The following is a 20,321-nucleotide window of genomic DNA, read 5'->3' on the forward strand; positions in this document are numbered from 1 at the left end:
AGCACGTGATGTGCCTACTAGTAGCAGTGTAGCACACTCGGACGTACCTCTTATTGCTGACTTTCTCTACTAAAAATAGCAGAAATGGTTTCATTACAAGTGATAATTACCTAATTGCTAGGTAACAGAAGTTTGGTGAAATAACAAACATAACATCTTCTGTTCAGAAGGATGATTAAAATATTAAACGTCCTCAAATTCATCAGCAACAACAGTGAAATCATTGAATTAATCACGAATGAAAGTCAAGTCCACCTCACGAGAGTCGTTGCTAGATTTGCCACTACGTGTTTTAACAAGCGCAAGAAATTCGTCGACTCTCTGGCCAGTACATGAACACTGAAAATCACTGTACCAGCGCTTTTGTTTCTTTTCGCGCAACAACGAGTGCAAAGTGGCCTGGCTCAAGCATTACAGCATTACCAAGGCGACTGTAAACAAAATATTTTTTGTCAAAATCTTTATTTTTCACTTTAGTTTAAGTTATATAATTAATATAATAAATTCAAATCTTATGATATTGTTATTATCTTAACAGTTACTATTGTAGCTTAAGATTTTAAATTTGTATTCCTTGTATTCCTTGTATTCCTTGTATTCCTTGTATTCCTTGTATTCCTTGTATTCCTTGTATTCCTTGTATTCCTTGAATGTGTTAATATAAACTTTGCATGACCTTATGTCTGATCATAGGTCCACGCGAGTGATCATATTGAAGGGGGTGGGATCCCTCAGAAAGGGCCCAGAGAAACCCTAAAGCAAAGGGACCACAATCATAATTTTTTTGCTGTTGCTGACATTTAATATCTGATCACTCTTGTGATCAGATATTTGTATTACGGAGCCGTAATACAAGCTGACTTGTTGTCACATCCAAAACACGGACAGACGACAGAGTTTCAAGAGATTTCATCGAGTTAAACAGCTCGACAACGTGGGGTTCATCGACAAAGGTTGGTGCATATGAAACACAGAACCAATGTGTATTGTAAGGGTTGAAAATCTGTATAAACTTCTGATCGGCGCTCATAAGACTTTTTCCAGGATTGTACGAACTAGTCAGACAGGTGTCTTGGTAGAGGAAGTTTGATCTCTTGTGCTGTCGACACATTATAGAATAGGAGTTTATGATAATATCGTCGTACCAACGATTGGTTGATTGACAGATTTTTAACTGCTTGGTGTACATATCGAGCCTTCCAGTTTCCGAGAATTCCAACCACAGGTGTTAGACCTCGTTATTGGTCAAGGTTTGAAGGAGGAACATCGAGGAAGATGTTCTTCAAAGGGACGGATTGAAGGGGTTCTTAGTTTTAGATAGGCAACTGAAGAAGGGTTCGGATTTGGGGATCGAGACATCGTCGTTGGACCTGGTGAACGGGTTTGCTGAGCTGAGGGAGCTGTGTTACTGAGGGAGTAGGAATTGCGGATGCCAGGATCTTCAAAGGGGTCATTTGTGGAACTGGTGGTGAAACGTCTTTGTGGAACTGGTGGTGAAACTTCTTTGTGGAACTGGTAGTGGAACTTCTTTGTGGAACTGGTGGTGGAACGTCTTTGTGGAACTGGTGGTGGAACGTCTTTGTGGAACTGGTAGTGGAACGTCTTTGTGGAACTGGTGGTGGAACTTCTTTGTGGAACTGGTAGAGGCACTGGAACGGAATATAGCGGTAGGTTCATCAATGAGGTGGAGGGATTTGATGTTGAACTTATTGTGGTATTGTGGTATCATAGACAACTGACTTATCTATTTATACTCTTCTTGTCAGCTAACAAGCTTGCTAAGTTATTCTTCTTGTTTCTTACGCCTCTACATCCGATCACACCAATTGGGATCCGATAACCTTGCTAAGCTTGGATAACCTTATTCAGATCACATTTCCATTTGTATCCACATATCTGTTCCACTAAGTGATGTGATACAAAGGAAGCTAATCTGATATACGGTGTACATATACATTGTCTGACTGTTTATCACATCACTAAGTGATGTGATACAAAGGAAGCTAATCTGATATACGGTGTACATATACATTGTCTGACTGTTTATGGAATCACTGCATGTCCAGAACCTCATTATTTTCGATTCCGACACGATATTCCGTGTTACAAATTTTCTACACAAGACGAATCATCCATACTGATTATGATCGTAAATAGCTGGTTACTACAGATGGTATGGAGTCAGGCATACATTCCAACTAAATTCCACGAGGGATTATATACATTATACATTCCAACTATACTTATATACGAAGACGGACTCTTAAACGGTTTATGCAGATTTTTGTACTCCCATGATTTAGAGAATTAGGGAGAAATCTGTGATGATACTTGATGGCTATCTACAAAGCATTGATAAGACCACATTTAGAGTATTGTGTTCAATTCTGGAATCCAGTTGCGGCTTATGGAAGTTGGGGATCATGTTGGTACTCTTCAATGCAGAACTTAGATGTAGAACTAGCGCTAGTTATCGAAAATGTATAGTTTGCGTTAGCTAGTGTTAAAGCTGGTGTTAAATAGCGCTATCTAGCACTATCTAGCGCCAGCTATCGCGTTTACACTATCGCAAAAGAACCAGATTAAGATCATACTGGAACAAACTTCCTCTGCCAAGAAATCTGAGACAATTCGAAGTCCTCTAGAGTTCCCAGTCCTCTAGAGTTCTCAGTCCTCTAGAGTTCTCAGTCCTCTAGAGTTCTCAGTCCTCTAGAGTTCTCAGTCCTCTAGTGTTCTCAGTCCTCTAGTCTCTAGAGTTCTCAGTCCTCTAGAGTTCTCAGTCCTCTAGAGTTCTCAGTCCTCTAGTCTCTAGAGTTCTCAGTCCTCTAGAGTTCTCAGTCCTCTAGAGTTCTCAGTCCTCTAGAGTTCTCAGTCCTCTAGAGTTCTCAGTCCTCTAGAGTTCTTAGTCCTCTAGAGTTCTCAGTCCTCTAGAGTTCTCAGTCCTCTAGAGTTCTTAGTCCTCTAGAGTTCTCAGTCCTCTAGAGTTCTCAGTCCTCTAGAGTTCTCAGTCCTCTAGAGTTCTCAGTCCTCTAGAGTTCTCAGTCCTCTAGAGTTCTCAGTCCTCTAGAGTTCTCAGTCCTCTAGAGTTCTCAGTTCTCTAGAGTTCTCAGTCCTCTAGAGTTCTCAGTCCTCTAGAGTTCTCAGTCCTCTAGAGTTCTCAGTCCTCTAGAGTTCTCAGTCCTCTAGAGTTCTCAGTCCTCTAGAGTTCTCAGTCCTCTAGAGTTCTCAGTCCTCTAGAGTTCTCAGTCCTCTAGAGTTCTTAGTCCTCTAGAGTTCTTAGTCCTCTAGAGTTCTCAGTCCTCTAGAGTTCTTAGTCCTCTAGAGTTCTTAGTCCTCTAGTCTCTAGAGTTCTCAGTCCTCTAGAGTTCCCAGCCCTCTAGAGTTCTCAGTCCTCTAGAGTTCTCAGTCCTTTAGACTAGATAGAGTTCTCAGTCCTCTACGACACACAAAAAAAGTAAAATTCCGATGTAAACGGAGAAATAGTTACTGAACTTGACAATTAACTTATCTGCAATTTTTATATAACTGACCGAATGTAACTTACCAAAAAATTCTTACGGATTATATATTGAATGAATTTAAATTGTGACAGAATTTTCTACCACTACATTCATGAGCGCCGCTGGCGATTGCGGATTGATTAACTAGACAAAAACTTTTACAGCAACATAATATGACAGATCATATAATTCATTAGGCAGCCCAAGTATTTAGTGTAGCATTCCTAGAATTACGGAACTTTATTGTTAGTATTTTAATTTGTATCATGGCTGGTTTATATTTGCATTTGAGTTTTAAGTGTATAATGTCAGAAGAACAGAAACCGAGAATACACGAATACGCTGATACACTTATTTTTACATTACAAAATGAAGTTAATAGATCGGAATAACCATTAACCGTCTTCTTTTCTAAAGCTTATTTATTATTATTTCCTTGCAATAACCACTGTGTAATTAAATTGAATATGTAAAATCGAATTAAATACAACTTTCAATTTTGCATTGATAATGGCTGAGATTTAAACAATTTTTTAGTTTACCGTTATCTTTTCTCTTCGTTTTAATGAATTCAACTGCTATCTCAAATGACAATTGTAATCAAGTGTGCGATAACTTTTATACCTTGCCTCCGAATAGCTACACTCAAAATAGTTCGAATATATTAACCAGAACGAAATTTTACCGTTATTTCAGGATGTAGCACACACAAAACCGAACACTAATATTCAGCATTCACACACTCAAATTGATAATCGCTATTCCCATTTACACGTTATCCACCATTATCTATTTGAGTGTAACATCCTGAACGAAACACTGATGGAATAGTTAGGTAACGTTATCTATTGTCCGGATTAAAGGAGGAAATGTGTAATCTGTGTAACTGCAGTAGGAAGTTTAAGATGCATAATGGTGCCCTGAGCAAAGGTGTTTCTAAATGTTAACGTTTCATGAAATTTAGCCGTTGAAATATACTCGATACGGCTTGAGTTTCACTAACCTTTTAACAGTTTTTAGGTTCAATGTCACTGGAGATGACTACAATCGAAATATATTTGGCAAGAATCTAAATGTTTTCAGTGTTGAAAGTTTAGTTTCTTAAATCCTGGAGTAGTCATTCGTGTCCCTGATATTTGGGTTAATTCTAACTCTCCCATATACTCGAGTCTAATTTCCAACGGTTTTGAAGAAGAGGTTGAAAACGATATAAAGTCTGTGAGAAATTGGTATTACTGATTACTAAAGAACAGTTTTAAGGTTAATGACTGGCCCGAACAAATGCTCAAATGTGTTTAATATATTTACCCCGCTATATATAGGGCACATAACGGTGTTGGATTTGAACTAATATAATAATAATACATTGAATTATAAACACTGCTTTTAAGTTGAAAAACTTTTACTCAGCTGTGTGAGAACAACTACAAAAGAACAAACTGAGATAAGTGCCACAAAAACTGTATCCTAAATTAACAGCCTTCCCGGCAATTATACACGATATAATAATATAGCTCAGTAACCTAGAGTCTCGAGTTCATGAGTTAAGTTTTTCCAAATCATGAGTTATAATGAATACAATATATATGGACACGTTCATTTGAGTTTGAGGATATTGGTAAATATAAGTGACCATATTAAAAGGCACAGTGTAGTTGACTTTGTCACAATATGAAATTACACAAACCCTTGATGGTTAGGATAATCGTCTCATCCTCTAGGCTAACTTTGTCACATAACGATATCTTAATCAGGTGATAAGATATCGCTTAAATACGGCCGGCACGGAAATGGTTACATTGTCACACTATAAACATGTGACGGAGTAAATATGGACCCCTTGCTGCCGTTTTTGACCAAATTTTTGAGTGTCCAGTTGATTGGATGGGTACATATGACCATTATCTACATATTTGACGACTTTTTTCGTTAGATGGTGCATTCAGGTTTACTCTGTCACACATTAAAGAAAATATGTGATGAATGTTTAGGGCACCCTGATAAGCAATGCTGAGTAGTGTAAGTTTATTTGATGGCCTGGAAGTGCTGGGAATTGTTATTATATCATATAGTCGTAAGGAATTAAAACACAGAAGGCACAACCAAGCTTACTTTGTCACATAATCTTGATGATATCTGAACATGTGTGAAATTGAACAAATAATGATATACCAGCTTAAACCCCTTATATTATACGTACTATGGATCAAACAACACTGCTAGTACCATGCACCAGTCACATAAATCATTATCAGGTGATAATATGTTAACAGTGTCACAATTAAACTACCGCTACATGGTCAAAAATAGGGTAATTTCGTCACAAAAAATTATTATAACTCTGTTAGCTCCTTGCTGGTAAAATAACTAGTTTATCGAAATTTTTTTGATGATAAAGTTACATAGTATTCTAATAGAGGTATAGTTCTTCAAAATAGGGGCAAGACATGTTTACTTTGTCACATCAGTTATTATAAGAGTTAGGTAATCGTCATCAGATTAAAAGATATTTTTCGTAGTTTGGATCGATTAATACTTTGATATACCTGTAATAAATCCTATGCCAATTTTAACACACTATCTTGATACTGTTGGGGCAGGGAAAGTTAATTTTGTCACATTTTCAATGTCGTTGCCAAATTAATCTAAATTTTTAAAATTGAGTTCTTATGTTCTGGACAATATTCTTCCAATCGTTTCTGAAAGAATGTTGAATTCTAATAGAGTTATAGATCTTCAAATTAGGGGCAAGACATGTTTACTTTGTCACATCAGTTATTATAAGAGTTAGGTAATCGTCATCACATTAACATATATTTTTTGTAGTTTGGATTGATTTATATAGGTAATAAAGCAGCCTATGCTAATTTTTACACACTATCTTGAAATTGTTGGGGCATGAAAAGTTAATTTTGTCACATTTTTAGTGACTTTGACAAATTTAACCTAAAATTGCTAAACTTAAGCTCTGATGTTCTGGACAATATTCTAATAGAGGTATAGAATATAGATCTTCAAAATAGGGGCAAGACATGTTTACTTTGTCACATCAGTTATTATAAGAGTTATTATAAGAGTTATTATAAGAGACTATTTCATTCTATAATCATTGTTTTTAATCTATTTACGATTTCGTATAATTTTTTGTGACAATGTTAACATCAACTGATCTTAACTTGCATCAACTACATTGTCATCATATAAAATTTTCCCGCCTTTCAAACCAAAATCAGATATAAATAATTCGCCCAAAATTTTAAATTCCATATATTGTGACAGAATTAACCTCATTTCCCAGTAACCGAGTGCCTGTATTAGTTAACTATTCAAAACAAAATATTTTAGGGCTATGATTGGTAGAGCAACCATCAAATAATGAGTTGAAAGGGTTTTTAGGACACCTCACAGTAGAATAGAGGTATGGTATCATGAGTGTGACAAAGTTACCCAAATATTGCCTTGTAACCGTTCGATCCGTGCCCATTAACCAATTTTGTATCATAATTGTTAGATTGACCTAATTTACTATATTTCAGACCAAGGAATGATAATTAGACAACTGCAGTTAACTAAGTCACACAAAATGTGACTTTTGAAACATTATAGTGCCTAACAACAATAGATTTTCTTTCTGAGCGGTGCATATGGGAGTATGGGTTACGTGGCTAATGTTCAGAACTTCTGAACGTGCTAGGTTAATAGATGTCAAAATTAAGCCACTATCGTCAAAAACGCTATTATTTTTGTTTACCAATATCCTCAAACTCAAATGAACGTGTCCATATAATATATATATACACAGACCAGCATTCTGGGGTAGGTTGCGTGACGATATATACATGGCCTGGCCTGGTACTGTTGAGGAGCTTCTACAATTTATGGAATGGCTCAATAGTATCCATCCGGACCTTGTGTTTACTTACGACTACTCTAAGGATGGTGTTGAGTTTTTGGACAGCTATGTCTATGCTGTTGGCGATGTTATTCATACCAAACTTTACTCTAAGCCCAGTGACACCCACTGCTATCTCATCCCCACCTCATGTCATAGGAGCCATGTTCTCAAAAACATACCCTATGGTGTGGAGAGGCGAGTGAGGCAGAACAATAGTGAAGACACTAATTTCTTAGAGCAAAGGGAGGTATATACTGGTTACCTTGTAGCCCGTGGTTACCATTCTAGTATTGTAGACGATGCTTTCAACAAATTTAGTGATATAGCCAATATGAAAAACTTGTATGCCCCTAAAAATAAGGATGAGACGACTACTTGTCTAATACCCATGGTGATGGATCAGAATCCAGCACTTCCCAACATGGGGAGCATTATTCACAAGTATAAGCACCTTCTTAATCTCGATCCAGCCTTGAAGAAGCTAGTACGTGCTGACAGTGTATTTGTAAGTCACCGAAAGAATCAAACTATCGGTGGCATGCTTGTACACAATAAGTATCGTGCTAGTGGAACTATAAGCAGTGATAGAGAGGGAGAAGCCACTGCTAGTCAATTTCTTGAAGCAGACGCTGCAATATTGCCGGCTGTTCGGGAGGCTGACAACGCAGGGTGCCATGCCTGTGGAAAATGCTATGTTTGTAAGCAAAGTTTCCTGTCCCCTTGTTCCAAATTTAGTAGTCACCATTCCAAACAAGTTTTCCCTATTACTAAATATATAACTTGTCAGAGTAATAACCTTATTTATTTAATGGAGTGTAGAACTTGTAAACAGTCGTATGTAGGATATACTACTTCTAATCTCCCTAAGAGATTTTCTAATCATAAGAGCCACATTAAGAAAGGTATCAGGAGTTGTAAGTTAGTAAATCACTCTCTAGATATTGATCATGATTTAGATTTTAGTTCAGTAGCCTAATATAACTCTTCACTTAGTACGCACCTTTCTGTTATTATAGTGGACGCTCTAGAATTTAAACCGGAAATCAGTAAAGCAGATAGGGAAAAGGCCATGGAAGCTAGAGAGGGGTTCTACCAGACCCAATTGAAAACCCTTGAGCGTTATGGGGGTATGAACACCCTCGATAGTAACCACATCCTTTTTAAATCCGCTGGAGCTTAGTGTTTAGTTTATTTATTTTATTTAACATGATCTTAGCCTATAAACCCGTGTTTAGTTTACAATATTGCTATCAGAGACGTGTTATATTCATTACTATTTAAGTATTTTTACTGTTTGATTCAGAGAAATCTAGCTTTTTCCGAGAAACTAATTTTTAATAGATTAGATAAGATGTACTCAACCATTCTTTTCGTTTGATTATTACTCAGTATGTTTTAGTTTTGTACCGTTTTAAGTCACATAGTTTTGTACGTCTTCCTAAGATTTGTTTTCCTTTCCTAGTTTGTAAGTTATTTTAAAGATTTGTGTATATTCCAGTTGCTTTTAGAACAATTTAATCTCAGATAAAGATGTTTAATAAATGATGCAAAGAATTTCGAAGATCTAATCAACACCGATTTTTAATGTGTAGGAGTACAGCAACGAAATATATATATATATATTTCATGGCTGGACTTCTACACAATAAAAGAAAGCGGTTGTGATTAGATCTTCGAAAGTCTTTGCATCGTTTATTTACATCAATTCTGAGAAATTATATCATTAAAGTAACTACAACAAATACGAATCATATACAATTGAGAATAAATACAAACTAAAAGCAGTGGGAAAATCTGATGAACTGAAATTTAGAAAAAGAAACTGAAAGCTGTTAAAAATGTACTCTTATCTTATCTCTTATCTAAATACTGATAACTGATTCTCGGAAAATCACTTAAAATCACAACAAAAACCTGTAAAATTTATACTTAAGTAAAAAATGTAATATGCACGTCTCTGGAATAATGGTATAACTAAATAAAATCTACAAAATATACTAAAACTAAAACTAAGCTCCGGCAGATTTAAAAAGTAGATGGTTACTATCAAGGGTGTTCATACCCCCAAACCGTTCAAGGGTTTTCAATTGGGTCTGGTAGAACCCCTCTCTAGCTTCCATAGCCTTTTCTTTGTCTGCTTTACTAATATTAGGCTCAAATACTAAAGCGTCTACTATAATGACAGAAAGGTGCTTACTAAGTGAGGAATTATAGCAGGCTATGGTACTAAAATCTAAATCATGATCAATATCTAAAAAATGGTTAACTAATTTACAACTTCTTATACCTTTCTTTATGTGACTCTTATGGTTAGAGAATCTCTTAGGAAGATTTGAGGTAGTATAACAGACATACGACTGTTTACAAGTCTTACACTCCATTAAATAAATGAGGTTATAACTCTGACAAGATATATACTTAGTTATAGGGAAAACTTGTTTAGAATGGTGACTACTAAAATGGTGGTGGTTAAGGGGTTTTCCAAACTCCAGGGGCTCGTGAAGTGTCTTACACAACCTCTCCGAGCCCAAGATCCGTAGTGCGTGGTGAAGAGCCACACCCTTCTCGAGGTGCCACTGTTAAGCTTAGTAGCCTGTTCTGGGTGATTCCAGTTAAAACAGGTGAACGGTAACAGAACACTGCGGCTCTAGACCAGTACAGGTCGAAAAATATAACCGGGACATCTGTCTCGTTAGGACTGCATGCGGTTCATCGGGTGCGAAGGGCCAGCATCCCTTCCACCTCAAATAACAACGCTACTGAAACAACACACACATCAAATGGACGGAGTGCTACTTCCAATTCAAGGACGGATGGTTCCAGCATGACGGAGGCTGGGCAAAGCCTACGGGACCCCAGTCGCCTGATGAGAAGAGGGGGTACTCGTCATCCGACCAGATTTATTAGTCAACAGATCATCCATGTTGACCCTGCTTCCAACAAATCCAATCCAGTAAATTATTGCAAACAGTTTTTACGTTTTGGAACATGGAACGTTCTATCTCTTGTCAGCTCATCTACACAGCTCTACCAACTTAGTCAAAACATTGATCAGTACAGATTGGATCTTTTGGGGATCACCGAGACTCACATGCCTGGATCTGGCACCACTCTACTGGACAATGGCAGTCTACTCATCCATTCCGGTAGAGTCGACGGGATCAAGAGACAGGGAGTCGGTCTCAGTCTTTCAAAACGAATCAGAAACTCCCTGATATCGTTCACTCCCACATCGGAGCGGGTTTTAACTGCTAGGCTGCATAGTAAGCAAATCAACATCTCTGTTGTTGTGGCCTATGCTCCAACTGAGGGTGCAGAGGAGAGTGAGAAAGATAAGTTTTATAGGACACTCACAGATACATTTGATGGGCTACCTCGTCACGATATCAAGTTACTGCTCGGCGATTTTAATGCAAAAGTAACATCAGGCAGATATGGAAGTGAAGCGGTCATCGGTGGGGAATCACTCCATAGCTCATCAAATGACAACGGGACAAGACTTGTGGATTTCTGTGCGACGAACCAGCTTGTCATCGGGGGAACTCTCTTCGAGCACAAGAACATTCACAAGGGAACATGGCGGTCCCCCAACGGGCTCACCGTCAATCAGATAGATCATATCTGCATTGGAAAGCGGTTTCGTCAGTCACTTTTTGATGTTAGGGTATGTCGCGGGGCAGACATCGGCTCCGATCATTATCTGGTTCTAGGACTGCTGAAAATCAAACTTCAGTCAGTGACAAAGATCAACGCCAACAGGCCCAATGTGCCTGCCATTGAGCGCCTGAGGGATAGTACTACGGTTACAGAGTACAATGTGGCTCTTCAAAACCGATTTGCAAGTCTGGATAGTGAGGTCGACCTCGAGGATATGTGGCGTAATCTCAGACAGACCGTCACTGATGTCTCACTGGAGGTACTAGGCAAAAGACCCCGGAAGGCAAAGGAGCAACACCTGTCACGGAAGACCAAGGATTTATTGATTCAGCGGGCACAGTTTAAGCGCAAAGACCCAAACTCGGACGCTAACAGGTCAGAGTATTCTAAACTTAATAAGTTAGTCAAGAAAAGCAGCAAGCTAGACGACAATAACTGGGCAGTTAGAGTAGCTACTGATCTTGAGGAAGCAGCGAGCAAAGGTCAGCAGCGTGAGGTATGGGCAAAGATCAAGAAGATCTCTGGTAAGAACAAGAAGCCTCAAGCATCCTGTGTCCGGGACAAGGACGGTAGGAAGATCACGGATCCCCAACAGCAGAGGGATAGGTGGGAGGAGCACTTTACTGAACTTCTGAACCCTCCATTATCAAGTGTCGACCTTGCCGACCTTGATACAGTACCACCTCAACCCCACTTTAACTCTCTCTCTTGTTCGGATGGACCACCCACCAGAGACGAGATTAGTTATTCCCTGACAAAGCTTAAGAACAACAAAAGCCCAGGAGTGGACGGGATAACTAACGAGCAACTGAAGTATGGTGCTAGTGCTCTAGTTGATCAACTAGAGTCTCTATTCAAGAAAGTGTGGGAAGAAGAGACTGTTCCTGAAGATTGGTTAAAGGGTGTGATCATTGTTATTGGGAAGAAAGGAGACACTTCAGTCTGCGGGAACAACAGAGGGATCACATTAAGGTCTACAGCATCCAAGCTTTTTCAGATGATTCTTCTTAAGCGGTTACATGCTGGTATGGAGTGTCTTCTCAGGGAGAATCAATGCGGATTTAGACAGAACCGCTCATGTATTGATCAGATTTATTCTCTCCGAACTATTATTCATAACTGTCTTGAGTTTAACATTCCTCTTTACATAAATTTTGTCGATTTCAAGGCAGCGTTCGATTCCATCAGAAGGGACTTTATTTGGTGCAGTATGAGACACTATGGGCTGCCTGAAAAATATGTCAGAATATTTCAGTCATTTTTTGGGGGTACCATGAGTGCCGTGAGGATTAATGGGGAGCTGACAGACTGGTTTGATGTTAACTCAGGCACAGGTCAGGGTGACATTCAAGCACCTCCTGTCTTTAATTTCTGCCTAAACTTCTCTGCATTTCTGGCTGAGACTAACAAGATCATCAGTCAAGGCGCAGTGCTGCAGAAAGAGATGAAGACGGTCGAGGAAAAGGTCATTCTGGACACCGATTATGCTGATGACATGGCTATTATGGACAACTCAGGGGAAGGCCTACAGGAGTCAACTGATCTATTAGTTCATTACAGCTCCTACGCTGGGCTCAGAATAAATGCAAAGAAGACCCAATGCATGGCTGTAAGCAAGTGCGCCTCCCAGCGACCTTTCATCAAGGATGATTGTATTGAGCTGTCGGTTGAGGGTGAACCCGTCGAGCAGGTTAGCAACTTTGTCTACCTGGGTGCAACTATCAGTGGGGATGGGACAATCAACAAGGACCTGGATGTCCGTATCCAGAAGGCTAATGGCGCCTTTCATCAGCTCTGGAACATTTGGAATAGCAGAACTATAAAGACTCCAACCAAGATCAGGATCTATAGGGCTGCTGTCCTCACCATCTTGTTGTATGGAGCTGAAGTCTGGAACACCACCAAAAAGCAGATGAAACGCTTCGAGGTTTTCCATCAAACCTCCTTGAGAAGGATCCTTAGGATTAAATGGTTCTTTCATGTGACCAACGAAGAAGTTCTTAGGAGGGCTGGCATCAAGTCAGTTGAGACTTTCATCAGTGCTGCCAGGCTACGTTGGTATGGACATGTAGTTAGAATGCCAGACACTAGACTACCGAGGTTTCTGTTGAACTGGAAGCCAAATTATGGAAAGAGGTCAAGGGGCAGACCCCGCAAGAACTGGAAGTCCTGCGTACTCGAAGATGCTGCTAAGTTTACAGGTGTTGAAAACATCGACAACAACACAACAGAAGCTTTGGCTACAAACCGAGTACAGTGGAGACATATGTTACGCCGCCAACGCGATGTGTGTGATGCAGGCCACTCCAACGACTAGGAGGAGACCTTACCATGTAACATGTATGTAACTACTAAAATTGGAACAGGGGGACAGGAAATTTTGCTTACAAACATAACATTTACCACAAGCATGGCACCCTGGGTCGACAGCCCCGGGAACCGCCCTTAGACTTTCGGATAAATGAATATAATGAAAATTGGATTTGAACTAATACAATGAAAATTGCTTAACCGTGCTAAATAGTTAATTGTAATAAAAGTACAGAACTGTGACAGTACTGGGGCGGGAAACTTGGTGCGGGTACGAACTACAAATTCCCTCAATATTGCTGCTGATGGTAGAGGTATACCTTTACTGGACACTAAGAGGTCCGCCTCTTAGCCCCTGGATTGTGTTCCCTATGCTACATAGAGTTCTGGTTTCTTTCCCCATCCCTCGAAGATGCAGCAGTCAACGATCTCACGCTCTTTTCATCTCTTCAGAAGTTCAGAAAAGTTCCTGGAAGGCTGTCCAATAAAGAAGTGAAGAAGACAAGTGCGATACTACAACGCCACACGTGGTACCTCTCCGAAGAGTTGATACCTATCGCCCTATTCTCGGACAAAGTCTCGGACGGGGAGAAGGAATACCTTGCAACTAAAATAGGAAAGCTGCCAGCTTAACCTCTACCTATAAAGAAACCTAATCTACCTAAAGTCAGTGAGAAGTCTTGTCTTAGTAACTTCGTGGGACCTCGATCAACCTCAGTTGTTCCAGCTACTCGGGGAGTCCCACACCTTCCTATCCAAAGATGAGTGGTGGCTTCTTCCTCAGTACGAAGATATCAAGTGGAGCCTCCGGAATCTCGTGCCTCTAAAAGATTCCTGCGAGCGGGCTTTAGCTTTATCCACTCGCCTCAACGGGGCGATGATAAGAGACGAAGACTCATGGCAGGAGCTGGGCAGGGTGGTGGCTTCACATCACAACAAGTTCCCCGTGAAGACAAAGAAAGATCTGAAGAAGTTCTTGTAGTTTTAAATAGATGTTTTAAAGATATTATAATTATGTGTGATTTTATATTCATTACTTTAAACAATACACTGATTGTACAAATTTGTAACAAAAATATGGGTGTGGACATAGGGTGTGGTCACAGAAATGTTGAACCATGTTTAAACGAAATGCATGGATCACATTTATATTCGAGTAGAAAGTCTCAAAGCTCTAAATCAATCCGATCATTTAAAATGCTGGGATTTTCGTGTTTTTAAGTGTATAAGTAATAGGGGCGTGGTCCACGACCAGGGCGTGGTCACAGAGTCTTGAAAATATGTTTAAACGAAATGCTATCATCACATTTATATTCGAGTAGAAAGTCTCAAAGCACAGAAATGGCACTATCATGTGAAAAAATGCGATTTTCACTATTTACCTGTATAAGAAACACTATAAAATATGGGCGTGACCCAAGTCAGTATTATACAAAACCGTAGCCACAAAAAAAACTGATGTTGATGTTTGCAACATTTGTAGAAACACATTATCTCTGCAGCAGACTAACCATAAGTATGAAGTACGGTTGGCACTGAGTAAAATCAAGAACGTAAGCAAATAAAGCAAATATTGTAACTGACTTTACATACCCATGTATATTACACAGTCAGTGTTGTATGTTTATATTTGAATTGTGATTGATCATTAACCTGTTATATTTATAGCTTCCCATGATCTGAATTGGTTCTTTTACTTGGTTACCCACCTCTAACATGGTGACGACGATATCTAAGTATCAACACACCCTAAAGCTGGAGAACCAACACACAGACGACTGGTTCGATTACCCATTCACCTGGTGGAAAGCTCATGAAGAGCATTACCCTTTAGTGGCCGCTGTGGCCAGGAAATATCTTTCTGCTCCTATGGGATCTATCGCTAGCGAGAGAGAGTTCAAAATTGTTAAACGTGTCACACAGGGTAGATACAATTTGAAACCAGGAAATGTACAGAAACTTCTATTTCTTAAGTATAATCCGAGAATGTTGAATTACAGCGTATAAATCATATGTTTCTATAATTTATACTACTTAAAGAGTTCTATCGTAATCAAAAACTGCCGTATACTTCTATAATGATTATGCTGTACATTCTCATTTCTCAGATTATACTTTATTTTCTGACATGCAATATTTTAATTTGTTTCCATGTAAATTTCTACTATACTAATACTATTACAATTGTGAAATTATCATACTATTAAGAAATTTTAATGAACTTGCTGCATGCCTATCATAATTATGACTTTTATTTGGTTGAAAATTGAACTTAGCTAAAAATTAATCGAAAATATAGGTCGGGCACGAAAACTGTTAGTTAGACACTATTTTATTGTGTAATTCCACATGATAATGACAAAAGTATAAAAATAAGAATATAAATTTAAATTTTCCGGCAAGATCCGGCAAAATCCGGCAAGATCCGGCTGCCTTATATTTCCATCTGAAACCACCGGTTCCGGTCCGGCAAAATCCGGCAAGATCCGGTCCGGCAGCCAAAACCCCAATGCGGTCGGTTCCTATTTCGGTCAATTTAAATGAGCATCTATATGAGGAGGGGTTAATAGTGCCGGTAAGGACTAGGGAGGAGGAAAACCCCACAGAGGAAAACGCTGCAGACAGAACAGGAACTGCTACTCGAAGAGCTGAAGTCCAAAGGAAGATCACTGCGCATTTTTAATTTCAGTAACCCCAGAGGTTAAAAACACAGAAATGTTTAGTAAAACACAGAAATGTTTAGTGCAACCCGAAAAACTAAATGAGAAGTTGTATCCAGATCTGAGGACAATCCTCATTAATTAATATATTTCATTCATAATTATCATAAATATAAAGAAGGTTTGATGACACGACTATGCAATGTTGATGTCGAGAGTTCAACAGGAAACTAAAGACTTTCAAACATAGAAGAAAGACTGTTACGTTATTATGTTACTATAATGTCAGCTTATTTTATAGAGTCCTAATGTTAACTAACGACATCGTTTCCCTTTCCGTTATTTTATGTTAAACAGTTCTAACATTGTGAATTGTTGAAGAAGACCCTGAAGATCTAAATAAAGCGCTTGAGAGATTAAGTTAGTTTGTTGATGATAAACCTTCAACAACTAATCTTTTATAATTTAGGTTTTATGGTGAAATCCTGTAACAAAACATGGTATCCAGTGTTTGTCAGTGTTTGAGTGTGAAAAGTATGGAAATGACCATTCATCTAATGCAATTGTTCGAAGAGTTCAAACACTGTGCTCTCGCAAATTTTGGGAAAATGGACGATGAATGGAAGAAAGCTATATTTATGCAGCTGTATGGAGATTCAGTAAAGAAGAATGCGTTAAGTCTCACAGAGGAAATCAAAAGCAACTACCAAAAACGTAAGACTGAGGTTGCAATAAAGTTTACACACCCAGCGAATGAGACTGTGGAGAGACACATTTTCGATACTATGAACTAATTATGAACTTTTCTTCAAGTTCAGAGGTAGTATTTAAAAGCTTTAGACATAACATAAATTTTAAACAAACAAATAAATTGTAGGTTAATAAGTGAAATAACATAAAGAAATAAAGTTACTTACCAAAGCAATACTTGTAGACTTACGAAACACCATATAATAACTTCCCGCTCACCCGCTGCCTCTTGTAAAGTTGTAAGTGGACAGTTGAGTAACTTTCAGAGGACAATCTAGATGACATTCAGGTTGCAATGCTGAAATTATATAGGGTCAGTCTTATTAGTAAAAGGTATGATCTCAATTAAGTACGGGTAAGTAGAAACTGTATAATAGATTTGTATTTTCACTTGCAACGCGAACGATTGCAATATTTCTTTAAAAGTTGAAGTTAAGCTCCATCAGTAATTATACGTAAAAGAGTGTCCGACTTGAAACCGGTACATGGGATTGTGTGTTAGTTGTTGTTTTCCTGTTTTCATTGTGATTGTGTACTTCCTGAGAGGATGTTCCTTACATATTATTAGTGCTTAATTACCTCAGGTTGTTTGTGGATGCTAGTGTAGCAGTAGGACAGAGGATTAGTTTGAGTGAACAGTGAGCTCTGAGAGAGCAGAACCAAGCACTAGTAAGGAGTGACCAGTATAGTTCTGAGAGAGCTACAAGTATTATTGAGGATACTCACAATTCAAGGAACTTACCAAATCACGGGATCAGTTAAATTATTTATAAAGGAACTTTATTGATTGATTTGGATTGTGACCACAAATATCTTTAAAGATCACCAATAACATCTGTGAGAGTTTGTTAGAGTAACTTAGTAAAGTAGGGTTATCTAACCTTGTACTAACTAACTTTATTCATTAACACCTTTATCCCAGAGTTTTATTTGGTACTATTGTAACCCTATTACTCCCCATTAACCGTTATTAACAGAGAATGCCCGTCTTACCCGACGTGGGTAAAGTGAGAAAAAAATTGTTCAACAATGATAAGTCATATTTAACATACCGAACACCTTACTAAACCGCCAGCCAGGTTACTCTAGTCGCCTCTGATTCAGCAGATGACATCTACAGTGTAGTTTACTGTACAAATAGTTCCTTGTTCCTAAGCCTGTTCTATCCGAACAACATAATGAATGAATTTCTACACCGATTCAAAAGCAGTAAATTTGTTTCTCCACTGTGTGAATGGAGCAGACTACGAAAGTTCTTTGATTTGGCACTTGAAATAATAAAGGATGCAGAAGAATTCCTTCGAATAGAGATAAAACATAAAAAGTTGATCATATTCCAACTACTATAACTACACCATCCCTATGATTAGTGAGCCGGGTTCAATGTTAGACCGGACGAAGCATATATTTCATGAGCCGGGTTCAATGTTAGACCGGACAAAATTATGGCTACATCTCAACAATGGATAACACAGCAGAGGTGCTATTACAGTTAAATTCTGTTACCTGAACTAAACTAAACAGTTTTAAGGGGGCCGGGGGGGGTCTTCATCAAAATTCTCTCGAAATTGATTTTATAGTTGTTTCTGATAGAGGGGAGTGATATCTATCAGCTGCTTTTGGTCCCATGGAAAAATATTGTTCCTAGCCAAAATTATCGCCAGTCAAAGGTCAGCGCTCATGTGTAATTGTATTGCGCGAGCGATTTTTAATCGCGCGCCCTGAAAATCGAGTCTAAAAATCTATCTTCTCCTACATTTTTTGAGTAATCACCCTGAAACTTTCAGGATATGTTTTAGGGATCATTTAGAAGATATCTGTCGAGCCGAATTTTGAGATAGGCCTTAGAAGATTTTTTATTCAATTTTGAAAATCTTGGACCTGGAAAAATCGTAAAAAAATGAGGTCCAAGATTTTCAAAATTGAATAAAAAATCTTCTAAGGCCTATCTCAAAATTCGGCTCGACAGATATCTTCTAAATGATCTATAGAACATATCCTAAAAGTTTCAGGGTGATTGCTCAAAAAATGTAGGAGAAGATAGATTTTTAGACTCGATTTTCAGGGCGCGCAATTGAAAATCGCTCGCGCAATACAATTACACATAAGCGCTGACCTTTGACTGGCGATAATTTTGGCTAGGAACAATATTTTTCCATGGGACCAAAAGCAGCTGATAGATATCACTCCCCTCTATCAGAAACAACTATAAAATCAATTTCGAGAGAATTTTGATGAAGACCCCCCCCGGCCCCCTTAATATTATAGCATATACTATAATAATATTATGAAATATATTTTGTGTCAAAATGAGATTGTTTAATCATTCTTACACACCAAAGGTTGTTGTGTTTTTAATTAATTTATTATTGTTAAAAGGTTTATATTGAGAATTTTATACAGTAGTCTATTATAGACCAATTAAATTATTTACTGGGCCGTATATGTGGTTTTAAGAATTTTATGACATTGAACGAATTTATTTATTGCGAATTTAAAGGATTGCTAGTATTTTATGTATTTGTTTTCACTTCTGCACGTTTAGGCAGTTGCTCTTGTGACCAGAGTTTTAGAGTTATAAATATATATTGCAGACCAGATGAAGTCAGTTTCCCCTATACATGACATCACACTCCAGGATTCCATCCAGAATCTCACGTACTTTACTGGTTCAAGAATCCTAGACCTCCTCATACTCTACTACACCACAATTGGACTGGCAAACAAAGTTCTATTTATCATTCCAATCTTGCTAAGTTGGAAAAGCACTGCTCACTTCAATCTTACAGAAGATTACTGAACATCCAACTAACCAGAGAACAGGATAGAGCCAATTTATCAAAAGCATCCAAGCTGCATAGAGATCAGCATATTGTCAACTGCAGTTACACAAGTTGCTCCCAAACACCACCCTTTCCACAATCCCATGCAGAAAAAAGGCGTTTCAATCGCAGAAAGAAGATGAACAGGGCACACACAAATAGAAGAAGAAACAGGACGAGCAAGCATGCTCAGCTACACGGACAAGTTCCATCTATTGAGACAATAGATCCCAACAAACTGAGCCACGCAGTCATCAACTTATCGACCAAGATCCAAGAGGTAACACCACACCAACTCTTCCTCTTCTATCTAGAGAAATCTTTTGCACCAACACCTGCATTACCAGATTATTCCAAGTTCAGACTGAACATTCTTCAGTTCGCCTACAAGCTTAGATGGGCATGTTTTGGCACACACAAGTCACAACCCCAGCCAAAAGCAACACCTCCGACCATAGTAGCGATAAAAAGTATGGAAAGAACCCTCATTAAGTCGGATGAAACCAAGCCTTTAAAAGTATGCAATAACCACTGTTTAGACCTTTACATAGAGAGAGTAACAAAAGACCTGTTACAAACAAACAGTTCTACCAGATCTAAGCTTCCTGACAATATCCCAGTAGAATCCAGAAAGGCCTTATCAGATATGGCAAAGTGGAAAGATATTGTCATCAGACGAGCTGACTAAAGTTCACAAATCACAATACTTCTTTTTAGACTGAGAAGA

At 38.5% G+C, this 20,321-nt stretch overlaps 2 protein-coding genes across 2 annotated transcripts in view; both read left to right on the top strand.

Moving 5' to 3' along the window:
- Positions 1-20,321, top strand: part of LOC134824344 (NAD(P) transhydrogenase, mitochondrial-like) — a 1,149,555-nt gene that overhangs the window by 1,015,616 nt on the left and 113,618 nt on the right. The window lies entirely within an intron of this gene.
- On the top strand, positions 10,220-14,344 carry LOC134823920 (uncharacterized). The gene is made up of 2 exons (XM_063835517.1): positions 10,220-12,517; positions 14,081-14,344. Exons 1-2 carry the CDS (start codon positions 10,220-10,222, stop codon positions 14,342-14,344), a joined length of 2,562 nt encoding a protein of 853 aa, XP_063691587.1.

This window comes from Bolinopsis microptera, chromosome 12 (genome assembly GCF_026151205.1).
Source record: "Bolinopsis microptera isolate Bmic1 chromosome 12, MBARI_Bmic_1.0, whole genome shotgun sequence".
NCBI lineage: Eukaryota > Metazoa > Ctenophora > Tentaculata > Lobata > Bolinopsidae > Bolinopsis > Bolinopsis microptera.